Source organism: Netta rufina (genome assembly GCF_964035555.1).
Source record: "Netta rufina genome assembly, chromosome: 3".
Lineage (NCBI taxonomy): Eukaryota > Metazoa > Chordata > Aves > Anseriformes > Anatidae > Netta > Netta rufina.
The window spans coordinates 56459905-56487253 of record NC_140125.1 but is presented as its reverse complement, the minus strand read 5'-3'; the positions used below and the strand labels follow the sequence as shown (position 1 = coordinate 56487253).

At 46.3% G+C, this 27349-nt stretch overlaps 1 protein-coding gene across 4 annotated transcripts in view; it reads right to left on the bottom strand.

Annotated features, from left to right (window-relative positions):
* The window catches only part of ARID1B (AT-rich interaction domain 1B), a gene marked incomplete at its 5' end in the record, with an annotated part of 322379 nt that extends 296987 nt beyond the window's left edge, over positions 1–25392 (bottom strand). For all 4 annotated transcript variants that reach the window (XM_084284568.1, XM_084284570.1, XM_084284569.1 and 1 more), the window contains one exon: positions 23554–25392. In XM_084284568.1, the coding sequence (XP_084140694.1) occupies positions 23554–25392 (1839 nt within the window). The remainder of the gene's footprint in view (positions 1–23553) is intronic.
* Between the last annotated feature and the right edge of the window lie 1957 nt (positions 25393–27349).

Below are 27349 nucleotides of genomic sequence, written 5' to 3'. Positions count from 1 at the left end.
GACAAAAGCATATCAAAACACAACCCTTGTTACTTGTTTTAAATATCCATTTAAGAAAGATGCAACTATAAAATGTATGAACACACAACACTAAAATCTGCCTTATATTAGTATTAAAATCTGAGAGGTGACTGGCAAACAAGCTTCCCGTATTTTCAAATAGGAAGTCTACTATCTGGGCTTTAATAAAACTTAAAGCAAAATAAGTCAGTTGCACAAATGCGAGGAACAATCAAGAACAAAGAGCCAAGTTCAACATAAGCCTATGATGAAGGAAAATCCAGTGAATGAAGAGGCATATATTGGAAGAGATTTAACAAAAGTTTTAATTTTCCTCGTCTTAAAGGCTCTGCATACTGTATGATTTCAGCTGCGGGAAGACATCAGAAAGATAATTTTCCACTCAAAACAGAAAGTACATAATTAAAAAGGGGAAGAGGAGAAAAGCAAAGCTGTGCCCCACCAAGAATCAAGTACTTCTCCACTAGAACTTCTACAATGAGTAATACACGCAAGTGTCTCTGCGGGGTGGGGGAGAAGGACATAGGTATACTTGTTTTCCAGTTTTCCTCTTGGTCCCCCTTAACACAACCTAAAAACTGGAAGATCTGGAAGGTCAATGAAACAACCATCCTCTAGTTATTATTTTGTAGACAGATAAACCTAAAATAACTACAGAAAGAGCAAATCACAACAAACACAGCAAAGAAGAGGAATCTGTTTTTAATGAACTACACACAAGTAATCTCTTCATGTTGCCACTATGAGTGCAAGCAAAGGTTAAGACAACATCGGAAAGTAATTATACACATTTATCACACCTGAAGGCCAAAACAATCCCACGTCTCTGACAAGTTCACATGGCAATACGGCTCAGGAGTGCTGCCCTTCGAGTCGCTTTTATTACCTGTATGTCAGTAGTTGGCAGTGACAATACTCCCATTGCTCTGAAGCCAGCTCAAGACACGTCATCCTTCCCCATCATGCCTGAAGCCTCAACCTTCTTACCTTCTGTAACCTACTTTCCTAATCCCAAACTTCTTCCAGAACGACCTGACATTCTCTTCCCTTCTTCCCCACACACACACCAGCTGGGATGCTCCTAGAAGGAGACCTCTTTCCTTCAGCCACGTAAATGCTCTTGCTTCCTGCTGCAGAAGTGCTCTCAGGCAAGTTAACAGTAATTTCTAGTGCAGCAGGATCTACGGTCTTTACAAGCATCTTCCAGGTAATGTCCACAGCCATCTGACACCTCATTGCTTCCAGCTGCTTGTATCCCCCTTTTTGCCAGATCATGGCCATGCTTTAGATACTTCCACTCACAGTCCAGCATCTGCACCGCAAACTGTCAGCACAGGGTGGTTTTCGCCAACACAACAGCTTTGGCACGTGCCCATGCCTCAACTTCACGTGCCAGTGCTCCAACTTCTCATTCTGCCATTTCTGATACCTAAATCACAACCCTCAGCAGGAGAGCGAGGCGTACAGCTAGGGAAAAAACAGTACCTTGAAGTTCTCAGGCTAGATTCATCAGAGGATGTGTCACAGCCCTCAGGCTTTCTCAGTAGCCAATACTGCAGCTCAACAAGGAAGAGAAGAATCCATTCATAAACCCAGAAAACTGTAAGTTAAAAAAAGCAGAACCCCACCCAGAACACCAGTTACTTCTATTTTGTCTGGCAAAGAGGTTCTCAGCTTCCTAGACAAGTAAACACCTTCACTCACTGTGCATGGCTGCCATCTGGAACTCAAAAAAAATTCCCTTACCTACTTTGTACAGCTCTTACACAAACACGGGGTTAGATGGACAGAAAAGGATGTACTAAAAATAGTGCCTGTCAGGGAAGGAGCAGAGAGCAGCCTCGAATGGAAGGAGGGGAGTGCTGCAGGAAGGCTCCCTGCAGAGCCGTCCTGGAGTGGGAGGGGAAAGCACAACGTCCTGGAAGCCAGTGAGCGACAGCAGGAGGAAAAATATTCCACATCAGCTCCAGATTTTAAGGAAAAAAAAAACTCCTCCTAAGCCTAATAAATATTCAACTGGATTTGAATACGCTTTCTCAGTTACTTGGCTTTATCAGCAGAATTAAAATTAAAGGTTAGATGTATTTAATAGCCAGGGAAAGCCCTAGCTGAGAAAGTGACACTAGCAACGCTGGGGAAAACAGCGTGCCCACAAAAACGTATAGCCCATCACAACTAGGTCACAAGCCAGAACCATACACCACGCTCAGCTGCAGTTTTTTTCCCCACTCCAAATGTTATATATAGTTCTGTATTAACACACACACAAAAAAAAGGTATGCTGGTCATATATCCTCAGCATTTATGGCAAATTATTAATCAAGTCCCACCTGAAACAATTTGTTAAATTGATTTTAATCACTGGGCCTCTCATGTGAAGCTTTGTATAATCAGCATTTCATTTACAAAATTAATTGCCTGATTGATTCTCAAGAGGCAGTAGCTGTCATTACACTGCTGTCATAACTTTTGAGTAGGGGTGTCACAACACTGAATCCTGACAGTATGAAGAGCGCTGCTATTTAAAAATTGAGGGCGGGGAGGCAGGGGGGAAACAAATACAGCGATTTCACAGATTTGCTCTTTAGCCCGATAGAATGCTCAAACCATTTGGTATCAGTTTCAGCCAGCCTCCCCATTTTCCATTCATTGAATAACGCAGTGCTCAGCTATTCAGTCACTTTTCTTAGAAGCAGGTCCATTTAATTCAATTTTATCATAGTTGTGGTTGCATAAAACGAGTTTGTTGTTGACTACACAAAAGATTTAATCACAGGCCACTCTTAAGGTTGTTTGCAGAGCAGAGTTTGACTTCCAAACGCGTGGCACTTTTTCCACATCCACAACCTTCTCCAAAGTTATTTCCAACCAGATTTCTTTTTGTTTTCCATCAGACCAAAGGAAAACCACAACTTTTCTTATCTAGGACCTCCTTTAAAGCTTTTGTTTGTTTGTTTTTCCCCTCCCGCAGCATTTTGAAGCCATGTAGGAGCCTCGAAGCAGAGCTCCTCCACCCGCTGCAGCTCTCTCCGCGCCCCAGAGCTGCGGCATTCTTGGAAAAGCCCGCAGCTCCGCACAGCACAGCCCGGCGGGCAGCGGCCGGGGCACTGAGTCATAAGACAGGGCTGCTATTCCTGGCTCAGCAGCTGACCTGCTATGCAAACACGAGCGCAGCACTTCACCTTTCGGTGACTGGGTTTTCGCTCTCGTAACAACAAGTATTATATGCACTCTGGGCAAGGAAGGAGATGGGAAGACTTTGGGACGACTTCACCAGTTATCATCCTCAAGAATCAGGATTAGGAGTCAGAAATGGTAGGTTACAGGAGAGAAAAAACTCCAGAAGTTTTTAAAGGAAGAAATCACAAATGCTCTAACAATGTACTCCAGATTTTCAGAAAGCTACCTTCACAAGGTAAACTTATTTAGAAAAATAAAACAACCTAAGCTTCAGCTAGACCTCTTGAAACACTATTAGTGCCTTCAAAACACAGACCTATGTCTGAGACAACTCCAGAAATAAGCCCCTCAGCTTCTCAAATTCAGCTTTATGCACTGGATTGCATCAAGTGCTCCTGAATAAAGCAAATTCAAAGTGTCTAGGTCGCTCTCTGAGACTACAGCATTATAAAAAAAGCAAACAGCAACTCTAAGTGATTTATACCTATTGGTGGCATTTATAATGGACCTCGTCGGATGCAATTCTGGGATCAGCCAGAGCCCAGCTCGCACGGGAATCTAGGGGGCATTCCAGAAAACACAGCTCCCCACCCCCAGGCTCCTGCTGTCCCCCTGACACTGCTCCCTGCCAAGTGCCCTGTCATTCCCTGCGTGCACACAGCACAGGTTGCTTTGGTACGAGCAGACTGACGCAATTTCCATCTCTTTTTGCAGGTCTCCGAGTTCACAATGATTAAAATCAGAAGGAAAAAAAACACACATGCAAAATAGATAGGCTACTGGGATAGAGAGGCATAGCGGGATAACTGAATGGCCAACTCCACCAGGCAAACAAAGCAGTAAGTTGTTTTCCTTGCTCCTAGCAGTAATGTGAGATTGCAGCTAAGGGAAGTTCACAAAGTTCTGCCCCCACTGAGAAATGGTTGCCAGAGAGCTATATTCCTCTGACACACCAGGAGGAGAAGATCAGACAGAGGAGAAAAATCAGTTACCCTACTCACACTGTGATAGACTGGGATGTTAAAAAGACGTGTAGAGCACTGACTTGCTGTATTCATCAGTTTCTAGCCTCTTAGCAGGTAGCTTACTCATTAAACTAGCTTTTTCTCTCTTTAGTCTGAACTCCCCCCCCTCCATTATGGAAGAAATGGTTTTAATTAAGTAAGAAAACAGGGGAAAGCCCCTAGCCAGAGCCAATACACACAAAATTCCTAAAGGATATATTTAGGATCAGGATAATTGGAAGGCAAATTCAGATCTACAACAGAAGCCCTGTCACTTCTCCAACTGCCAAGAAACTGTTCCTCTTGTAACATATTTTCTATGTTAAAACTGTTTCCTGTAGAGACTGAAAAAACTTGGTTGTAAATAGCACAAAATATTAATAGTTACCTGGAAACTAACTGGCTCTTATTTTTTTTTTTTTGGTTTTTAAAAACTTTCATGCCACAGTAGTTTTGTATCACGTTGGTTGGACGTCATGAAAAACCCGCTGCCCCAGCTTGAAGCATACCAACAGCTCGGTCCAAGGGTCAAACAGACAGAGGTAACGAGTCTGGGGCTAGACACCCTGATTGTAGAGCTGGAGCAACACATTTCCATGGAGCCTGTGACTATCCTGCAGTTATAAGTGACCTTCCTCATCAACACAGAGGCTCTCAGGAGCACAAAACTAACTTTCTGCAATGGAACAAAACAAAAAAAAAAATGTACCAGCAGCAGGTGATTTAAAGCACCAGCAATAGCTTTTTTCAGTAGCTTACAAAAAATTAAAATCAATCACCAGAACAAACTACAGTTATGACTGGAATTTTTCATTATTGATCAAAAATATTTAAGTTAGGAAATAAATCAGAGGAAACAGTAGGCTGAAGGTCAAAGCTTCTGTACTACTTGAGAGAACAATGTGATTGGAAAGCATGAATTCACACACATGCCTACATTCGCCCCAGCTCCTTCGTATAATGTAACTGATTCCCAAGTATCATTTTACAATTCTGATTAGGTCTTACAAAAATCTTGTTTATTAAATTGCTTTCTTTAGGCATGCATAGCTGCTAATTTGTTTCCAACTAAATCATGTATCATCTGAAAAAGATTACATTGCAACAGTGGAACAACACTCCTGGGATTATGCTTCATCTGGATTTCAGAATTAAAAGGACAAATATTACAGGAGTTGTAAATTTCCCTTTGAAGGTAGTGGCAGGAACAGCCTGCAACTGGGTAATTCTGAACAGAGCCATGAGTGCACTTCGCATGTGGCAGCCCTTCCAAGAGACACACATAGCAAGTCAACAACTCCACACATTAAGGGGCCTATTCACAGACAGACTTTGATTTCTTCAAGAAAAAAAGCTCTTTAGATCAACACATGTATTTGTATAAACATACTTTGTAAGCAAAATAAATAATGGGAGCAAAAATATTAAAAGCTTTGCTGATTTAAAAAAAGATTATCAGCTCCAATACTAAATGGTTTTAAACAAACTTATAAATACAGAGGTTTGGGAAGGACTCTTAGAGAGCTGTCCAGAATAGACCTCTAAAAATTTATTTGCATTTTAATACAGAGTTCCCTATGGCTTATTCAGGAAAAAAAATCTGACCTGGATTTGAAACAGATGAAACTCTGGTTTAACCCTAGTGACTTCACCTGCTTCTCACTTGGAACAGGCAAAAGCTACCAGGTCCTCATTCCTCTTCTCACCGTCTCCAAAAGGGACAAATTCCTCCACAGCCAGAAGCAGCCTACAAGAGCATCTAGAGCGCCTCAGCACAAAGAAACACGTGCACGTAACATCCATGTATGATAAGTGCAGAAACACCTCTGCAGTTAAGTTATTCTGGATGTTTATAATTAAGAGTTTGTTCTTAGCATAGCTACTACCAAGAGCCTTCAGTTTACAAAGATACGTTCACTATATAAGCATAATTTTCTTTTAATATCGCATCATTTAAAATTAATAAACAGCATGCAAGACATGTCTGGTTTGAGAAGTGTAAAAGCAGGAAAGCTGACCCAGATCTTCGGTATTTCTCATCCAAGACACCAGTTAACAGGAAACCTGAAATACCATAACCATCGGATTTCCTCCCCTCTCGCAATGGAAATCATTACTTTCAGATTGCCTGCCTGAGAACTCTTGGCTTCTTTCCACTTCTGAGCCCATCTCTTATTTCCCAGTCCTTAGGAGAGCCCACGTTAGCCATCATGTGGAAACACCAGCACACATTTCCTAGAAGCACATCAGAGAAACTCCATTACTTGCCAGAGAGGATACCCAGGGCCTAGGAATCCCCCTTGGCCACAGCCCAAAATGCAGCATTCCCAGCTTCCTAAAAGTCACCAAATCCAGAGCAGAATTAGAAGTCAACAATCAAATTAAATGGGAGGAAAGAGAAGGAAGTGACAGCCTTCAAAATCACTGAGACAGTCCAGGTACGGGGAATCTTTCCTGTATGCCTGAGTAAGCTGTTTCTGTGGGAAACAGCAATTTGAGCGTATTTACATCTCATCTTTCTCCCTTCTCCAAGGCTGCAACTTACAGCAGCCTCCTCCTGCCACTGATGAGGGCTGGAGACAGTTCATTCTGTCAGAATCACTTGGCCTAGCCAGAAGAGGTCATTTAGCAGCAAAGACAGATGTTTCTCAGCTGATACGACGAAAAGGCAGAATAGAGCAAACAAGCCCAAAGACTCATTTTAGCAACGGGGTATCTGCAATTCCAATTTTAGGTATTGTTCAATTTAGAAGGATGCTATTCATCCAACACTCATTTGCAAACTTCATTTCAGAATTAAAGAGATGCAGATACCATGTGTAAGGCTCTGAAATGTGGCTTTAAGAAAAGATTTTGTTTCTTTGAAGAATAAATAGAACACAGATTATTCACTTCATATCTAACCTATATAGGTAAACCCAGCTCTTCTGCCAACTACTATGATTCCTTGGGTACGTTCTTCCCTTTCTCTCTTTACACCCTACATTTTTTGCTCAGTTCTTTCATACAGGAAAAGAAACTAAATAAAAAAAGGAAAACCAAAACTGATCACACACTAGAAATACTGTCAAATATGAAAAGGAAATGCTACGCATTCTTAAACTAAATCTCCCCAATGCCCAAGAAGATGAGATGCTGGTTACAAAATCAACACAGAAAAAGAACAATTTCAGGAATAAATATACCTGAAAGCAGACTACCAGTTAATTCTAGAAATCGGTATTATACTCAACACCGCACAAACATAATTAGACTATTTTGACAGAAGGCATTAAGTTTCCAAAAACCAGAAACAACCCAGATACTTAAAGTAATCCTATATGAACCATCACATGCTCTCACTATCTTTCAAAAAAAAATTGTTTTTTTTTTCTTTTTTTTTTTTTTGGGGGGGGGGGGAGGGGGATGACAACATATGTATAAATAACCTTCTGCATTCCTTTTTGCTCAATGTTTTACTACTACAGTAAAACAGGATACAGCAACATCCATCATGAATGCTTTATGCCCAACTTATCCTGCCTCAGAGCAGAGGGATGGATTAAATGACCTCTTGATGTCACTTCCAGCCTTGCTCTTCTATGTTTTGGGTATTATTACATCATCTTTTTTTTTTATTTTAAGGTTTCTCCTGTTTCTGCAATTTGCTTTTCATTTGAACTCATAATCCTCAACTTCAGGCATAATGAAACAACATGGAAATTAAAATGCTACAGACGTACTAAAAATATTGATAAAAAAGCAGAACAGTTTAATAAGAAGTAAAAAAGGTAAGAAAAACTGTTACTAAGGAATTGACGTTGACGTTTGCAGAAACTGCTGAAAAGAGAAGCATTTAGGAATTTGGTTTTGGGGAGGTGTGAAGGTGAGGATGAGCACACAGTGTTCCAGGCACCAGAAGAGATAGGGGTGGGAGAGAACCAGAGTAGGTGGCCAATGTCAAGGTGCTGATCACATCGACACCCAGCTCGAGCTACTTACTTCAGACCACACCAGGCCAGAGAGATCACCCACACCAAACATCTTCTGGACATCGCCAGCCTTCCCCTGACTGTACCACGCACCAGAAGAGACCTGCACCTACACCTCGCCTTCCCTCTGCATCGTTTGAGCTGCTTCTTGCACTACTGGTGCCTAGCAAGTCAATTATGGCCTGCCTTGTGTGTAAGTCATTAGATTTCAGTAATTCTCCAAACAATTCACATTTTGGGAAGTTTTAGTTTTTTTTCAACTTCATCAAGGAAGCCTCTTTCTGTGATCCTCAGAGATGCGTGCAATTAGAGACAGCACAACAAAACTCAAGGAATAATGAGAACCAGGAGACAAAGAGTGTCCAGCCAGAGTTTATTATACAGCCACAGACTACTCCACCTGTTGCATTGTACACTGAGTACTTGCAAAATGAGAGAGAGGGGAAAGAAACATGCAGGTACATCCAAGCAGCTAGGAGCATGAATTTTGATCTCTTTTTATATCTTATTGTTATCTGCAACCTAGGAACATGTTAATTGGCCTAAGTAATTGGTTTAAATACCCAAGCCCCATTATAAAAATGTACTATGAAAATGCTTAGACACTTATCACAACCAAGAAATTTTTAACTAAAGTTCAAAGCTGAAAAGACACTAGGGACTTGTCTACACCGAAGGAAAAAAACTGCATAATTATACCAATATAACTAACTCAGTGTGGAAACTTGCTCCGGTGTAAGAGTACCCTTTTCCACTTAAGCCTACGTGCTTTGGAAGCAGAATAAGATAGGCCACGAAAACTCTTATTCTGGTCTAAGAGTGTCTCCATAGGGAGTTATGTTGGTATAATTATAGCATATAATTATAGCACATCGTTGTACTGGTAAATTTCCTCCTGTAGACAAGCACTAGGTGCCCAGTCCACATACATTTCCTAGCAAAACAAATGGTTATCAAATTCCAATGGAGGCACATGAAACACTTTGCTTTTATTTTTGTCTGATGAACCTTCTTCATTTTAAAGTGATGAATTGCTTCAATTAATCTTCCTTGCAAATGCTTTTCTCTCTATCCTACATGGTAATAGATTATTCTTCCGGCGGAAGCATCATAAACCAACACTTCGAGAATGGCTGTGATAGCTCCCACGCTGATTTGGGCTCCCAGAATATAAAGCAAGTGGCGAGCAACCAGGTTCAAGGAAAGAATAAGGTGCTGTTTACACATTTGCCTGTTAGACTCTCGCCTTTTACAGTATATTGCAGCTACTTTAAAACAGTCAGTGCTTCAATAATTTAGTTTCTATCCTTCTGACGATTTCATTCTCACCTCATTTGCTGCAGAAGTTAAAACATTTCAGCCAACCTTGAGGAAGCCGTGCTTCCTCCTTCCACCCTCATACACACTGGGGGAAAAAAAAAAAAAAAAGTACATCTAAAAACCATGCCACTAGTTGAACTTCAAACTCTAAAACTACAAAAGGCTCCTCAGACTCTTTTGAAAACATACAACTTTTCAGAGGATATTGAGCTCAAAAACCTAAGCTTAACCCGAATAAATTGACACTGTTTATCAGAAAGATCCCTTAAAACGGGAGCAAACAGAAATACCCATTACACCAGCCTCCAGGAAGTAGGAAAAAGAGAAACCTTGCCACAGAGATGTCAGTGAAATTATTAATGGCATAATACTTCAGTTTGGGCATTTTAAACACTAAGCTAAGAAAGGTTAAGTGACCCTAGAGATAATTAAGGATTATGGTAACCATTTTGTAAGAAGTACAGGTAAATCCCTTTTTACAAAAACTGTTTTTAACTTTTTTTTTTTTAAATGCATTAAAAATGATAGAGCTCTTGGCAGAATAGTCATCCCCATGTTTTCTTTTGTACTTCTTAAGAAAGTTATCCCTCTGAATTACACCAGGTTCCTTAGTTTTGGGTCTGGATCATATCCCCAGTAGGCTGGGTCTGGATCACATCCCCAGTAATTTATTCCCACATGGACAGGCTCCCTCGGTGGCACCTCTCCACTTAGCAGGTGGGCTCCCTCCCTCCTTGCACCAAGCACAGCCCCTGTGATCCAACAAGGGCCTCACCGCATGCACATTTTTGTCATCCCACAGAACCAGGACCACTGATGGGAGGGCTGGAGAGCAGTAGGAGCATCCCTGTGGGCAGCAATGGCAAGGACGGGTCCGTTTAACTTGAGCACCAGCAACATGAGCGGTTTTCCAATGGATTGTGGAGCAATACCTGTGGGACAAAACCACTGCCCTGTTTCCAAATCAAAAGCTTGCATCTATGCACAGAGATCTCAAACCTAGATGTTTAGGTCAAGCGTTATGAAAATTCATCCCAGTATTTTCAGATGTGCCAGAATGCTTTGTGCCTACAAATATTCTTGAAAAGAAACACTGACAGTTCTTGCATGGAAAAAAATAATGTATAACAAAAGCAACAGCAGGAAAAGCTCTGAATAGGCATACAAAAAAAGAACATTAATGCATCTTAAGCTTAACAAGAAATAGCTATTAAAGCCATTAGTTCTAATGTTTCACCAAGGTAATGAGAAAGGTTAGTCCACATCTCCAAACAAATGTGGATTCATTTACCTCTATGATTTGAAAACATTACAAACAGTGGAAGGAGTTACCTTCACCTCCCCTTTGGCATCAATGCCTGAACTTATCAGCTTAGACTTTCTTTACAGTGAGTGAGAAAATGTGGAGCTTTAGGAGCGTGACTCATTAGACCTGTATTGCGTGCCTGCTTTGGGTCGAGATGATTCACACCAAGAAATGTCTCTCTCTTTACACCAAAGACAAGCCCACACAATAAGATCAGGTATAAATGCCTGCAATACATATGGCCAGATAAGTCCCACCCTTGAAAGTTAGGGTTTTTTTTGTTGGTGTTTTGTTTTTTAAAGATACTGAATGCCTATTCTGTAATTACCATCTTTGGGAGGAAGAAAGAAAGTCTCTTTTCACTCTGTGCCTCAGTTTCTTTTTAAGAGAAATAACTATGATTCCCTGCTCCAGAAAAGCATGGAGAAATTAAAACATCCATTTTTATTTACAGAGTACCTTTATGCTCAAGATGCAGTCTCATGAGGAGTGTAAGCTGGCTCAGGTCCGTAGTACCATCCAGAGAGGATGTCCTGCCCTGACCCCCACCCTGGGGGAAGCTTGCCCTGGCCTTGCAAGACTACATTGCAAGTCAGATCAGCTCAATGACCAGGCTGAAAGATAATCATTCATGGGTTTTGTTCTGTGGGATTTGTCTTCAGACAAGTCATTGAGCTGATGCAGCTCACCTTAAGACACAAAGGAAGCAGCAGGGAGCTGATAAAAGGATGGGACCAGTCTTTTTGGCAGAGGTCAAGCCTTGGATCACCTTCAGATGACCATGAACCTCACTACAAGGTGCAAGATCTTTTAGCAACACAGTTCTATGACAGAGTGCCCAACCAGCGTAATAAGCAGCTACAGAGAAATACAAACAAACAGGGAAAACAAAGCAGGCTTTTGAGTTGACTTCAGTTTTCCCCAAAGAAATTCTGGCTTGATGGCTGCACAAAAGGCACACACCTGTTTAGTTCAATACATATTGTCCTGTATGTTTACATGTTTCAACCCTTCTCCTGCTAATTTTCTCTTAATTTCAGCTCCTGATCCTCAGAAGTCAAAAAGAATAAGCTGCCTTTCAGACAAATATCCACAGGATACCAGAGGAATAGGCAGAACATGTCACTGAATGGTCTGTATCAGATATAAATTGGGGAAAAAAATCCTGTCTCCTTCCATCTAAGAAACCCCAAGATAAGCACCTAAGATAACCCCATTTCTAAAAAGAAGACTACATTTCTCCTTATTCCTAGCACTCTGGCTGAGGCAACTTGCTAGAATAAGTCAAATCTATGTGCTCAAGGACTTAAAGAAGGTAAAAAAAAGAGATCAGAGAGATCAGAAATCATAATTGACTCTTCTGTTGTGATACCATGACCAGCTGTAGCCCTTAACAAGAAGCATCTACTTTCTTTCTCCATCTCCTCAAGCAAAGACATCAACCCAAAGAAAAGAAAAAATGTTGAATTGGAGCAGAGAGAAGGAACAAACAGGATGAGTCAGACCCTTGCTTTTTGAAAGCTAAAAGCCCAGTAACTATCACAGGCAAGCCTGAGATTTCTCTAAGGAACAAGAATTTTTGCAAAGACACATCTCAGTCCTTTTAGAAGCAGAGCAAAATTTAGAAGTCACCAGGCAAGGAGAAATGGGCCTTTGTTCTTATTTGAATTGCTAAGGTATTTTCCTAGAAGAAAGACAGCACCTTAACTAACTTATAAACAGGCTTAATTCACCATCTTAAACAAACATCCCCAAAGAAAATACAATGTGGTGTAACAACAACCAAACATCCCTGGCAGTGTCCTTCCCTCCTCACCCCAATCTTCTGAAAAGAATTAAAAGGAAAAGAAATTCTGAAATGAAGTTATTAGGTACTATAAAATTGCACATCACATTCATTACTTACTATAAACAGTTAGATGCAAAATGTTTTTCCCCTCCCCTCAGCTCCCATCTTTTCTACACTTACCACATGTGGTACAACACCACACTCCAATTTTCAAGCTGACATGCTCAGATATCTTTTGGGCAAACAGATTTTTAACTACAACTGCCACATCAGGGGAAAAAGAAAGACTGTCCACGTCACATTTACATTTTGTCTTTTCTCTCCTTTGTTTGTTTCCCTCTCTTCTCTCTGTCCACTATTACATAAGAGCATCGGCTTTAGAGGAACCTGAAGAAAATGGCACCATCACCCACAGGTAACTACTTCTATGACTCCTTCTAATCCTATTAGGATTTGGGGTTTTGTTTTTTCAAACCCAACTTAACCTCTTGCCAGGAGAGCTGCCCACGCAGGAGGCTGTCTGGTGAGCTCGCTCTCCCCGCTGTCATTCATTCCCTACCAGTTTTCGTGCACAGATTCCTTGGAGGATAGAGAGGAGCAAAGGCAAGTCGGAGGCAGCGATGGGTACCGGGGTCACTCAAAAGCTATCCTCTCCCTGGATACGTGGTCACTGCTCGCTTTCACACAACTCTAAAATGGCAGAGGATAATATGGATGGCTTTTCCATCACTCCAATGAGTTGGAAAGTGAGAAAGATGAATTTGGAGATACCATGAAATTTTAAAGAGGGAAATCGTAGCAAAGGAACAAAAAAAGATCACAGTGTTTGGATAAAAGGAAGTAGCAGAGCTCTGCTAAGGAAAGGAACGAGACAAAAGCAAGTACTCAACAAACACATTTCACTCTCCCTGCAGGCGAATTAAGCAGAGGAAAAGGCTTGAGCGACCACATCCCATAACAGAACTGAAATGGGAGTGTTAGCATCTTCAGAAAAAGGAGAGGACATCCACTGCCGTGACACTGCCCACACCCTCGTGGAGTGACAGGGCACTCAGGCCCCCTCTGACCTCCCTCCCAACAGGGAAGCTTCCCAGGGAAGGGAGCTAGGAAGAATTACGAGGAGGACTGGGGGCAATGCAAAGCCTTCTGGGGGCAGGCAGCCCCAGCAACATCCATACACAAAACTCTTGACAGCTCAGACTGTTGCAGCACTCAGGTCCCGCACTAATAATAATCTTTATTTATTTTTTAGAATATTGGCATCCATACACACACTGAGAACATCACGAAAGTGGCTCTCCAGCACAGGGCAGCTCGCTCCAGATGCTGCCTCACCAGCCCCTCCTCTTTAAAGGAAGAGCTCAATTAAGTTGGGAATTTCTCTTCTGAATGATTTTAAGTGTTTTCTTTTTCTTTGTGGTTGGATCTCAGTTAGTGTAATTGCTATTTATATCAAAACATTAAAAGGCCTGGTTATGGGGTTTATTAGAAAAGCAAAATGTGTTTTTAATACTTAAAAGAACCACAACAAAATGCTCTGTAGTACTATTCCCCCTGTATTTGCATACCGCATGCTCGACAACAACAAAAAAAAAAAAAGAACACGTCGTGGAAAGCTAAAAACTCCCCAAATACCACCAAAAAGGTCGGCCTTGGAGGCCGTGAGGAGGAAAACCCCTCTGCGAGGGGCTGGGCCGGGGGCTGCCCCGGGGGTGCGAGGGGATGCAAACCCGGCCGGGCCGGGAGCTGGGGGGAAAGGGGAGGTCCTGGGGCGAAGCTGCCCGGCTGGGGAGGAAGGGGAGGAAGAGGAGGAGGAGGATTTGGGGGCAGGGAGGAGGGAGGCGCGCACGCACGGGGCCGTCCCGGCGTCCTGGCGCGCCGCCCGGCCAGCGAGGTTGTTGAAAAGCAATAGATAGCTGCTGGCAGCGGGCAGGGGGAAAATATTGTGCTCATGTGACGCCGCAGCAGCTAACTGCTTCGCTGCCTGCCTGCCTGCAGGAAACGTCCACGGGCACTGCCCGCACCGCGCCGGGAACCGGCCCCCCTGAGGGGCACCCTCGGTTTGGGGACCTGGGGATTTCAAAGGGGCTCAGGGACGGTGGGACGCAAAGGATGCAGTCACAGAAGCGCGATTATTTTCCATAAATCATGCCTGAAAGCCAGCCATCGATACCAGTGTTTCGTATCAGCAGCAAATATCCAAAATATTCACGGCACAAATTGCTACGCGCACGCACAACACAACTCCTTACATTCTGCCCAAATCAAAGGCTGCAAATAAACCAGCAGAGTCCTTTGATGCTGTCAAAGCAAACCTCCTTATCTTTATTTTTAACTTTAAAAGAATTAAATTTAAGAACTACAAATCCTGTCCTTTTGCTTTCAGAAGTAATTTCCAGCACTGATGTTTCAGCAGCCTGCTTACAAGCAACAAAGTCTGACAATCCACCCAAATAATATGATCAGTGCTGGGAACACCTCAGCTCAGATCCCATCCAAATCAAAAATAAATAAATAAATAAAAAGGAGAAAGAGAGAGAGAAAGGAAGGTACAATACAGGCTGGATACCTTCACATAGCAAGTACTTAGGCTGCCTAATTGTCCTCCATATATTGAAACGGCACCCCGATCCCAAACAATTAAAAAAGGCAAATACTATCCTGATCTCTGCAGAGGGAAACTGAGGTATCCTCCAGCCAAGCAGCTATCTTTAGATCACGCAGTCAGCAGGCAGCTATGCAGAAATCCCGCACCAAACCTCTACTTAATACCATTTTTCTGAAGTCACGTAATTTACTTGCCACGGCTGAATTCACTGCTTGTGCAAAAGAGGCACTACTCCATTTCAATCAATCTGTGAATTTAAGCATGTCTGCATGGGGAATGGTACACATGACTACAACGGTGTTTTAAAACAGGGTTTCCTTTTGGGATTTTCTAAATCAATTCTCCTTCTTTACTCAAGAAGGAAAAAAAAAATCAGCTTAATTTTCAGGATTTTCTGGGAAAGCACAGTCCCCGGTACAGCTGGCTACAGTAAGAAAGCCCTCCACATCTTGCACATCACAGGTTACTTCACACTTTGAAGATGTGACCAAAGCCATGCCGTGGAAGGAGCCTACCTGGTGCCAGTGTCAGGCACCCACCTGCACCACAGCAGCCACAGCTCAGACCCCTGAGAGGCTGCGGTGTTGCCAGAGCAGTGACTACCACCCCAATGGAGAGCTAAGCAGAAAGGGTTTTGCCACAGCAGCTGTGAGTTGGAGAAGCAATTCGCTGCCCCAACCTAACTGCACAGCCTCAACAGCAAACCTGGCCACATGGTCTTCAAAGGGCAAGCAACTTGATACAAGAGCTTCAACAAATATAAACTATTTTGTAGCTAATACAGGTAAAAAAACAACTGTGGTTCAACAATAACCTGCTACAGAATTATTTTTCAGCAAGCAGACACCTAAAATAAATTCCAAGGAAAGCTCTCAAGGAAAAAGTGTAACAGTTTAAAGTAACAGCTTACAAGCTCCTTCCTACTAGTAGCTTTTACATGAGAATTTTCCTAAACTTTTTGTTTGTTTATTTTCTGAGCAAACATGCTAAAGGAAAGAAGTAATAACCAAGAACCCCACATACACCTAATTTATTTATTTGTAAATAGCAGGAAAAAATAGCAGAAAACTCCTTCTCCCTCACCAGCAGCTCCAGTAGCCAGAAAAAGGCCAATGGGGATGGCAGGGGGAGGCCAAACCAGGGCCTCACAGACCCCTACAGCCCCACAGGCAAGAGGGGGAGAGGGCCTGCAGCTCCCAGAAGCATCTCCACAAACACCCACCGGCTCAGGAGCCTAAACCCAGTACCCCTGTGAGCCTAACCAGGCTGCAAAGGAGGGCAGAGCTAGGGCAGCAGTGAACTCTTAAAGGCAGAACACCGTTGGGCAATTTGGCAAGCCCAGGTGCAAAAGATTAACTAATAGTAGTTGAAATTGAAGAAAGGAAAGGAATAAATAGATTACACACCTCTAAACACACTCAGTCCTTCTGACAGATTTACCAAGCTCGCCATGACTCAAACGCAAGCAGCAATATGAAAGCAGATCAAACGCTGATAGCTCTGTACCGAAAGCAATTCCTCGCGCACACTGCAGAACCACCAAACTCTGCTGTGCACCCACAGATGAGCTGCTGCCCATTCAGAAATTCGGCAGCCTCACGACTCGGCTTGGTGGTTAGCAGAGAATTAACATTCCCACCACACTTGGAGTATAAATGCGCTATGTATCAGCACTCTTTCAAACCGTGCGTGCTGGCAACTTTTACACAGATTCCACATTGGTTTTAATAAACATATAAATGAAACATTTTGATAATAGCATCAGGATAATGATCTTACATTAGACAATTTTCTAAATAGTTGCAGGTGCCTTCAGAGGAAGCTATATAGGGAATACAGGGCTTGCTAAAAGGTACTTTATACTCGCTGTAAGAACAATTCCCATCTGAAAAGCAATCTTTAGGCAAGACACAGTAACTGTGATTTGTACACAAAAAATCCCTGTCTCTTCTCAAAGTTGAGAATCAGAGGGGTGTAAGACTGATGCTTGCTGTTATCCCCCACAAGAAAGCATTGAAACTGAAACCAGAATCCTCCAGGCTTTTTCCAGAGACACCACTAGCAGGATTTCTCTTTAAAAAGAGAAAGGTACACAGCCTGGGACAGAAGGACACCTTGACTCAGCTTCTAAGGAACCTGCTTTGGCAGGGGGGTTGGACCCGATGATCTTTCGAGGTCCCTTCCGACCCCTTTAATTCTGTGATTCCCCTCATTTTCCCAGCTGGAATATATGCAGCGCCTATGATAAAGTGCAGCTCTAAACTGAAAAGTCACGTGTAATTTTCTTGCGCTTTGTGTTCATTACGCCTCGCTGTGTTCTGGATCAAATTTGTCCACTTTAAAAAATGAAGACGATTTGTCTGCCAGAGAAAACGACGGGACTTGGTGGCAAGGGAAGTCTGCGCATGCCCTCGCACCCCCCAGCATCTACTGGCGCTCCTTACACCGCACCCATCAGGAAGCACGCTCTCCAGCACCAGCTGAGCTCCTGGACACTTGTTCAGCCCAGTTCTCCTCAGAGCTTAATTTCTGCGAGAAACCCAGTGGCTTTACATAGATGGCACTGAGTACATGATCAGGAAACGGCACAAGGAGTACTTGAATTTCAGGTGACGGTGCCTTTGGTTTAAGCGGTGCCTACGCTGCGCTGCCACAGCAGACAAATCCCTCGTTTCATTCAGCCACTCGCCTTTTCAGCTGCCTGAACAGAGAAAGTAAATGGATGCCTGTAACACTCACATTCTCCCAGAGCACAATGCAATCACAGTAAGACTGGATTTATTCAAAAGCTAATGTTTATGGCACCGAGGCCGTATTTATTCCCGAGAGAAGCGCGTTTCCAGTTGTGCCAAGGCATGCCCGCCTGCAGGTACGCCTTACGTGGCTGTGTCCCCACCCTGCACAACAGAGGGAAGCGTGGCGGGCTGCAATGCCAGGAACGCGGGCGGGATTCCGTGCGGCTCCAACGCTGCTGAGAGAGAGCAAAGTTAGCTCAAAGTAGGCCTGGGAGCATCACTCGTCCGCCGTCCCCAAAGTGCGCTGTTCGCAAATTACAAAGGTGTCTTGGGATAATTTGATCCCTAAGGATTCCTCGACGGCAGCGGAATACCATCCTGGGTGGATGTGGCCTTTCCAGAGGTAATGTGTCCTGGTGGTCACTAAATGCCACAGTCCCAGAACTGGAAGAAAAACAAAAGTAATCCTCTGGCCCACCTGCACCTCAACCGCTGCAGCACTGTGCCAGCACGTGAGCATTTGCATGTAATAAAACAGAGTGTGAACGTGTAGGACAGGGTAACAGGAATGTATCAGAGAAATTCAGAAGGTAGCCTTACGATCAGAACACCAAAACGTGCACCCGATGTACAGAAACCCTTCAGTTTTACCAAAATATAATATTTACATTTAATAACAGGCAAGGCTTCTCTAAAATCAATTTTACTCCAATACGATTGGCTCCACAAGATTTTCGTGTTTTAAATTTATTTGCTTTCCTCTGCAATACAGGAACAATGCTGCGTGATACCACTTTTCTATTACCAGTTTTCAAAACAAATTCGAAAACCACTAAGGTATACTTTTAATTTAAGTTTAATTAAAGTCCTCATTCAATCCTACCAAAACATGTATTTAGCACTATGCAAATAGCCCCAAAATTGAAAGAAAAAGTTGTTTTTTTTTTTCCCAAGTACCTTAATAATCACAATTTTAAAATACATTCCAGCAAGCTAGCCTACCACAAACACACGCTACTGAAATTCTGAAGCCTTGAGCGTGCATGCACAGCAAGTGAGGCAACCCTGCTTTACATATCCACAGAGAATCTTCAAAGCCTCCTGATAAATGGCACATTTTGAAAAAGTAATGAAATGTAACTCGCTAGGACACAGGTACAATCTTAAGGACGTAACGATAAATAAACTACTGCCGTCCTCATGCTAGTGCTGGGAATCTCAAAATACCGATGATAAAATATTTGAGACACAAACGTGAGAAAGGAACAGATCTGTCAGTAGCTATAGCTTGTTTTCATGGCATGAATTTCACCTGGTTTAAAGGTAGGGTTACTATTGCAGAAGGAAACAGCATCACCCAGCAGACCGTGCTCAGTAATTTCAAAAATTTCACGTCACACACGTGACTAGGAAATTTAGTGACAGATTAATGCATTAGTGCTTCCTCCCCCCAGCTTTGGATCAGAATGCCTGGAAGACGCTAATCAACTACTCGGTGGTGGAATTGTAACACGGTGGAGGTGGGAACACAGCGGACGGGTCTGCATCTCTCCTCCTTCGCTGTACCTTGCAGACAGGGTCCTGCTGTTCAACGCGTCGGCACATAAGCGATGCTACAGAAACCAATAACTGAACACCAAACCACAAAGTGTCAAATACACAGTCATAATATATATATAGATGCTACTAACTGAGAATACTGCTATTTGCAGCTTCTGAATAGAAGCTGTGTGAATAGTAGGCTGTTTATTCGAAAATGCACAGGGAAAAATGTATTTTATTCTCCCACTGAGACATCAAGAATCTATTTGCCACACTAACAGCTGTTTAATGGCCTTCAGACACAGGTCAGGACTCCGCAGCCCTGACTTAGCCAGAACTCCTGGAAAAGGCAACCTATTCGGCACAGAAAGCTGCAGAATGGGGCACACTCCGAGTTTCTCTGTTGCAAAACAGACGGCTGATCCACACGCACACAGACTGAGAGCAGCTCGACGGATTTTTTCTAACACGAGGTCAGCACCCTGTGCTACGTGGGTGCTCCTGGAAAGACCCAAGTTCTCTCTCTTTGTGTGTAAGGTGTTCGTAAACCTTACGCACGTGCACGAAGGAGAAAGCGGTACGTACAGCACACAGGCCACCTAACGTGTTAAGCTGCTGCAGTGCAAATCGGAGCTGTGGAATAAAAGGAGCCTCAGGACGTTCAGTATTTGTACACTGCCAAGGAATTCGTCGATAATCAAAATAACTGAGTGACAAGGTACTGAACTAGCATCACAAAACTCCTCCACAATCGCATCAACGTATCAGCATGAGCAAGATCCATCTGCTTTGAAAACGTGCGTTTCTTCGGAAACAAGAGGCCTCTTTTTCAAGCTTACAGATCTCATCTCGCTGCTGGGTAAGGACATTAAATGAAACCGAAGCAAAATTTCCTTAAATAATTTAAAAGGCTGGACAAACACAGAATTCAGCGCAGAGTGGGATGCCGCCGCAGTCCTGAACATTACAAAAATTGCCCACACTGAGGCAAGAATTTCCTGAGCAAGTATCTCGGATGCTGTAGCCTACTGACAGTCCCCCCGTTTTTTTTTTTTTTTCTGTTCGCAGCACAATAGTTTCTATAGGCATGGGGCCAATCATCATCTGCTTTGCAAAGACACATGACAAGTGAGTGTATTCTAATGTGTGTATACACATACACACAGCATACGCACAGGTGATTATCAAGAAAAAAAAAAAAAGGAGAGAAGCCTTACGTTCGAATGCTGGACTGCATATTCCCTTTCACTCTTTCAAAAAGCAATCAATTTCTCTACTTACTGATACAACATACCTGGAGGTGGCTACTTGGGAATTAAAAACAAAAGACAATGTACAGAAATAACTGTGTTCTGTAAGCTAACAGCAAGTATTTATTTTTTATTTTATACAACCCATTTTCTACATTAAAAATATTAATTAAAATCTAAGAAAATCTTATCTTATCCACTTACTACTCGGATGGAAAAATCTTATTATAAAGAGCTCTGCTGAGTTGCCTTTATTACTATTATTTTGAGGAAAAAAATAAAAATAAAAATGTCAAAGAATAGTGCCCTTGCAAGACCGTTCTTTCTAAGCTGCATCCTATTTCTTACAGTACCAAAAAAAAAAAAACACCACACACACAAAAAAACAACAACAAAGAAACCTGTGAGAGAGGACATAAACCCATAAATACAAGAAAGCATTTCTAAGGGTCATACTGAGGACATAATGAATTTACTCTCACGCCAATAAAAATAAAATACTTTTAACAATTTCTGCCGTGAGAAATAGCACTCTGAAGCAGCATGTGCCATCTCTATCGGACCACGGTTTTCCCAGCTTTCAAAGGCACGAATTTTGAACTACCTGTGTTTAAAAGCAAGCGATTAATGCAGAATTTTTTGGATTAATTATGAAAGGGTATGCATGCAAAACCTTATTAGCTGATGGCTTCCAGTGACCTCATTTATTATTGCAAATTTTAAAAAGGTAAAAATTAACGTTCACAGAAAAAAATCTTACTTCCCTGGAAGAAATACTACGGAAGTGGAATAAAATCTAAAAACACGACAGGGGTGCTCCGTTGGAAGTAGGCAAACACACACAGCCAGCCTGCCCAAGGTTTCTGTGATTATTTTTTAGGATTGATACACCAGTTGTGATACCATCCAACGCTTTCTCCAGGTTTTGCTCACTGAAGAACACACTTTACAGAAAGATCCAGCTGTCTGAGGACCCCAAAAGCGTCCACCTGCGTTTGCTCCTGCTACTCCTCACTGCTAAAAGCTACTGGAAGATTTAAGAGAAGGATCTCGTTGAGGGGAAAAGCGAGCCGTGAAATTCTCGTGCCCTACTCCCCTTCACACGACTCACTCTCCTAGCGAGAACTCAAGCGTCATCTCACGCCTGTGCGTGGAAACAAGGAGAGCAGCAGCTCCGGGTGCTCCTTGCAGCGTGGTGCCCGCGGCTCCGTCCCGGTGCCCCCTGACTCTCTGGGTTCTCCACGGGGCTGGCGGAGACGCGGTGCCTGTCAGGACGACTCCTCGCTGCCTTCCCCGCGCTGTGCTCTCCCTCCGGGGCCGCAGCTGCGTGCTGAGGAGGTGGCGTTCGGCGAGGCACCGAGTTGGCGTTAGGGTTCACGCTACTGCTGCGGGTTCATACCCAGCCTAGCCCCTCATGTGGCATCCACGCTACGGATCGGGGCTGGGAGGGCACGGCTGGAGCTTTGGGGCTGCCTCACGGGAGGGCACGGGGTGTGAGGGGAAGGCCGGCAGGGCCCGTCCCGTCCCGCCAGCGGGTTTGGGCTTGGGTTTGGGTTTGGGACTGGGTTTGGGCTTGGGTGCTGCTCTTGACATCGGCGGCGCCGAGTGCCCACTGGCGAGCGGGGAGCCAATCAGGCGGCGGGCTGGGTGTCAGCGCCGAGGCAGCTGCCTGGGGACGGTTGCGGGCCGTTTACCTCCACAATTCAAACTCGCGGCCCCGCTCGGCTCCCCGTGACCCCCGCACCGACCCGACCCCTCCTTTTGGGGTCTCCCATTTCTCCTCAGGGCAGGAGCACCCCCTGCCTGCAGCCTGGGTCTGCCCGCGCCCCGCTCCGGCCGCTCAGGGCTCGGGGAGGGCTGCCGAGGGGTTTTGGGGAGAAAAAGGAGGTTTTCGGGGCAGCCGAGCGCGGCGGCGGCGGGGCGCCACACGAGCGCGGTGACTCAGGCGCGCACACAGAGAGAGAGAGAGAGAGAGAGAGAGAGGGGAGGGGTGTGGGATGGGGGGGGTTGGGAAAAAGAAAAAAAAAAAATAAAAATAAATAAATAAAAAAAAGAAATTAATTAAAATATGTATATATATATTTATATATATATATATATAAAAGGGGGGAAATCAGGCCGCTTTCAGTGGGCTGTGCGACGCGGCCAAGTCCGCCGGGGACGAAACTAATTGTGCTGGGGGAGCGCGCAACTCGTTCCGTGCAAAAAAAAATAAAAAAATAAAATAAATAAATAATAAAATAAATAAATAAATAAATGGACGGAGGAGGGGGGGTGTAAATAAATATATATATATAAATAAATAAACGAAAAATGCCAGGCTGCACAGAGAGGGGAAAAAAAAAAAAAAAAAAGGAGGAAAACAACAACAGAAAAAAAAAAAAAAGAAAAAGAAGAAAAAAATGAAAAAAAAAATTAAAATAAAAAAAAAAGCAAGCCCTGTTGTCAGATGATGAAGTATCATCCTGCGGGAGCTCCGGCAGAAACCGTGGGAGCCTGGTCCCGAGCCGTCTCCCCGGCGGCCCCGTGGCAGTGCGGGCGCGGGGGGCAGCAGCGCCGAGCCGGGCCCGCCAGCAGCAGCAGGGCTCCGGCGGGGCGGCGCGCTGGGCAGGCTGCGGGCGGCAGGCTCGGCCCCGCAGGAGCGTGTGTGTGCGGGGGGGGGGGGGGGGGGGGAGCTGGGGGGGCTGGGGGGAATCAAAGAAAAAGAAAAAAAGAAGGAAAAAATAAAGAAAGAGGGAAAAGGGAGGCGGGGGAGGGGGGGCAGAAAAGTGAGGGATAAAGAAACTGCGAGCTCGGCGCGGCGGATGGCGCGCGGGGGGCTGGTTACCTGCGTCCTGCTGATGGTCTGCCCGGTGCTGCCGGGGCTCATGGCCGGGTGATTTCTTTGTTGCGCCGCTGCCCAGGCCGGGTTGGCCGCCCCGTACTGGGCGCCCATGTCCTTGCCCATGCCCATGCCCGCCGCTGCCTGCTGGCTGCCCGGGGCGGCCGCCGCTGCCTGGGGCTGGGGCTGCGGCGGCGGCGGGGCGCTGGGGCTGCTGTAGTCGGGGTAGCTGCCGCCGTAGCTCCGCATCATGGGGCTGGGGGACGTGAGCAGCTGGTTCAAGGTAGGGGTGGCCCCGGACGGGTGCTGGTTCTGCCCGGAGAACCGCGCGAAGCCGCCGGCCGCCGCCGCCGCGCCGGCAGCAGCCTTGCCGAGGCCGGCCCCGCCGCCGGGGCCCATCATCATGCCGCCGCCCGGCTGCCGCGGGGAGCTCAGCACCCCGTAGCCGGCCGCCGAGCCCCCGTAGCCTCCGCCGCCGCCGCCGCCGCCTCCTCCTCCTCCTCCTCCGCCGCCTCCTCCGCCGCCTGCCCCGGCGGCCGCCGCCGCCGCCGCCGCCACGGCTCCCGCGCCGCCGCCGCCCGCGCCGCCGCCGCCGCCGGGGCCGCCGGGGCCGCGGGCGTAGGCCGGGTAGTGGTTGTACTGGCTGTTGGGGTACCCCTCGTGCGAGTTCTGCAGGGGGTCCATGCTGTTGGGGGCCGCCGCGGGGTGCATTATCCCCATCCCGGGGCTTTGTTGTCCGCCATGTTGATCAAAGCAAGGCCCGGCGCGGCTCGCCGTAGCGCTGCTGGCAGGGGCAGGGGCAGCGTTGCCATAATAGCTATTGAACTCCGAGACACCCACCGCGGAGGGGCCGCCGCCGCCTCCCCCGCTGCCGCCGCCGCCGCCGCCGCCGCCGCCGCCGCCGAGGCCGCCGCCGCTCCCGGCGCTCGGGGGCGGCTGCTGGGGCTGCTGCTGTCCGCCCAGGGGTCCCAAGCCGGGGTGGTCGTAGCGGCCGCCGATGGGCTCGCCCATTTTGCCGGGCATCTCCTCCTCGTCGGCGCCTTTATTCAGCAGTTGCTGCGGCTGCTGCGGGGGCTCGGCCTGAGCGCCCAAAACACTGTCTTTTCCTCCATGTTGCTGCTGCTCCATGTCTGCACTGGGCTGAGCAGCGCCGCCACCGCCACCGCCGTTGTTGTTGCTGCCGCCGCCGCCGCCGCCGCCGAGGCTGCTGTTGTTATTCTGCACGGGATGGTGCTGAGGCGGCGGCTGCTGCGGCGGCGGCGGCGGCGGGAATTGATTTAGCTGCTGCTGCTGCTGCTGCTGCTGCTGCTGCTGCTGCTGCGGGCGGTGGTGGTGGTGGTGGTGGTGGTGGTGCGGGTGGTGGGCACGGTGGTGGTGGTGGGCATGGTGCTGCGGGTGCTGGGCACGGTGCTGGTGGTGCTGGTGGTGGTGGTGGTGCTGGGGCGGCGCGGCGGGGTGATCGCCTCCGACGCTCTTCAGCTTGTGGTTGGGGAGCAGCCCCGTCTCCATGGCCGGGCCCGGGTTGGAGGAGGAGGAGGAGGAGGAGGAGGAGGAAGGCGCCGAGCAGCGCGGAGGCAGCGCCGAGCAGCTTCCCCCGTCCTTCACGGCCGGCTCCGAGGCGGAGGCGGCGGTGCCGCTGCCGTTCCCGGCGGCGGGAGCGGCGTTATTGGCCATGGCCGGCGGCTCGCCCGGCCGCTGCCGGGGCTGCCCAGCACGGCTCACGCCGCCGGCGGCCCCCGCGGGGCTGCTGCCGGCGCCCCCCGGCCCCCGCTCGGGCCGCGGCGTCAGGCCGGGTGCCCTGCCCTTGGCGGCGCCCGCCGGGGCCGCTGCCACTTGCGCGGCCATGCTCAGCGCCACATCGCGGGGCTGGGGGCCCGGCACGGCGGCGGAGGGGAGTGAAGGGGGGAAGAAGGGGGGGGGGGGGGGGGGGGAGATAAAAAGTTAAAAAATCGAAAAGACGGAAAATTTTAAACAAAAAAATAACAAAAACCGGGCCCCCGCCCGCCGAAAGAAGGGCTCGGAGCGGGGCCTGGCAGCGCCACGCGCCCCTTCCCGCTCCGCCACTTCGCCTTCAAAGTTTTTTTTTTTTCTTTTTTTTTTTTTTTTTTTTTTGTGCGTGTGTGCGCGAGTTCGGGCTCAAACGAAACTTTTTTTTTTTTTTCTCTCTCTCTTTTTTTTTTTTTTTCCTCCTTTCCTCCCCAGCCCGGATATGGGTAGGCGCACGCCCGGCCGCACCGCGCCGGCCCAGCATGGCACGGGCGGGCGAGCCCCGGCAGCCATCGCCCCCTCCGCGCCCCGCGCACCCGCAAAACGCGGACTGGAGCCCGCGCCGCGAGGATCCGCGCCCCGCCGCCGCCACCCCCGGGGACACCGCGGGGGGACACACGGGGACGGGGGGGACACAGCGGGAGCGGGCGGCCCCGAGGGGCAGCCTCGGGGAGGCGCCGCTCTGCTCCCCACACCCAGCGTGTCGCTTTTTCCCCCGGCAGGGAAACGCTCCCCATTTCACCCAAAAACGCACTTTTTTCCTTTTTTATTTATTTTTTTTCCCCCCTTATTTTTAATTTTTTTTCACCATTTTGAGCGCAGACGGTTCTGAAATTTAACCCAAATTCCGCACCCTCGCGGTTGTGTCCACATGGTCCAGCTGCCTCCCCAGCCTAATGGTCACCGGCGCTAATTGCACAGGGCCCTTCCCAATATGTTCCCCACACACCAACGGGAGCGAGGCGTCCGCAGCCCGCTAATTGTGTCCCGAAACAATGTAATTTGCTTCGCAGGACACTCATGAGAGGGCAGCGATACACACACACACTCACAAAATCAAAATACGTCATCCAAATAACTTTCGCTCCAAATGGAAAGCTGTTGCTGATGACCTACATTTTTGAGCCATCTTTCAGGATGGCTTTTTTTTTTTTTTTTTTTTAATAGCTATCTTACTACAAATGATACCCCGGTATAAAGTAATAGTCACACACTACATTAAACTAATGAAAGCATCGGGGAGATCAAATACTCTGCTATGAGCGCAGATAGCAAACCGGGATATTAGCAAACGTTTTCAATACAGCGAGGGGCTGAGATGCGCTGTTTCAGATGAATATTTCTGTGCACAATGCCAAAGGTAACCACATTTTCAAATTCCAAAATGGCTAAATAGGAGACTCAGTAATAATGGTAGGGAAAAATGCAGCATCTCGAGAGCGATGCCGTCATGAGCTGGTAGGCTTCATTGTACCCACTGTGGAAACATAAAAGAGCAGAAGCTTCATGCTCTAATGTTGAATTACCCACAAAGATTATTGATAAATGTATGACCAGTGCGATTCCAATGTCTTTTAATTGTAGTTCTGTCTGAACAGTGGGAAGTATTCAGATTTCCATAATGGAGCCAGTTTTGAAAAGTCTCAGCGTTCACCAAGTCCGTCGTGGTAACACTTCTGTTACAGTTGTGTTTGTCTTCTTTCGGTTCTCTCTGCAAGTGCAGAAATGTTATCTGGCTACTGGAAAAACACAGAAGGGGGGAAAAAAATGGTGAGTAATTCTAGTGGGGGGAATCAGGTGCATACCCAAGGGTCATTACAGCCTGTAACAACAACAAATTGCAGTTCTATGCAAACTGCTGGAAAGGGGTATATCATCTTTGTAGGAGAGAGAATAACAGAACTGTAAGATGAATTCATGCCAAATCATTCATCAGCTTTTGCCAAGAGAATACTACATCTTTGTTAGTGAGCCTTTTTGACATTTTCTCCTGGATTTTCTTCTTTTCGATATTCAAATGCGCGCTAATTATACA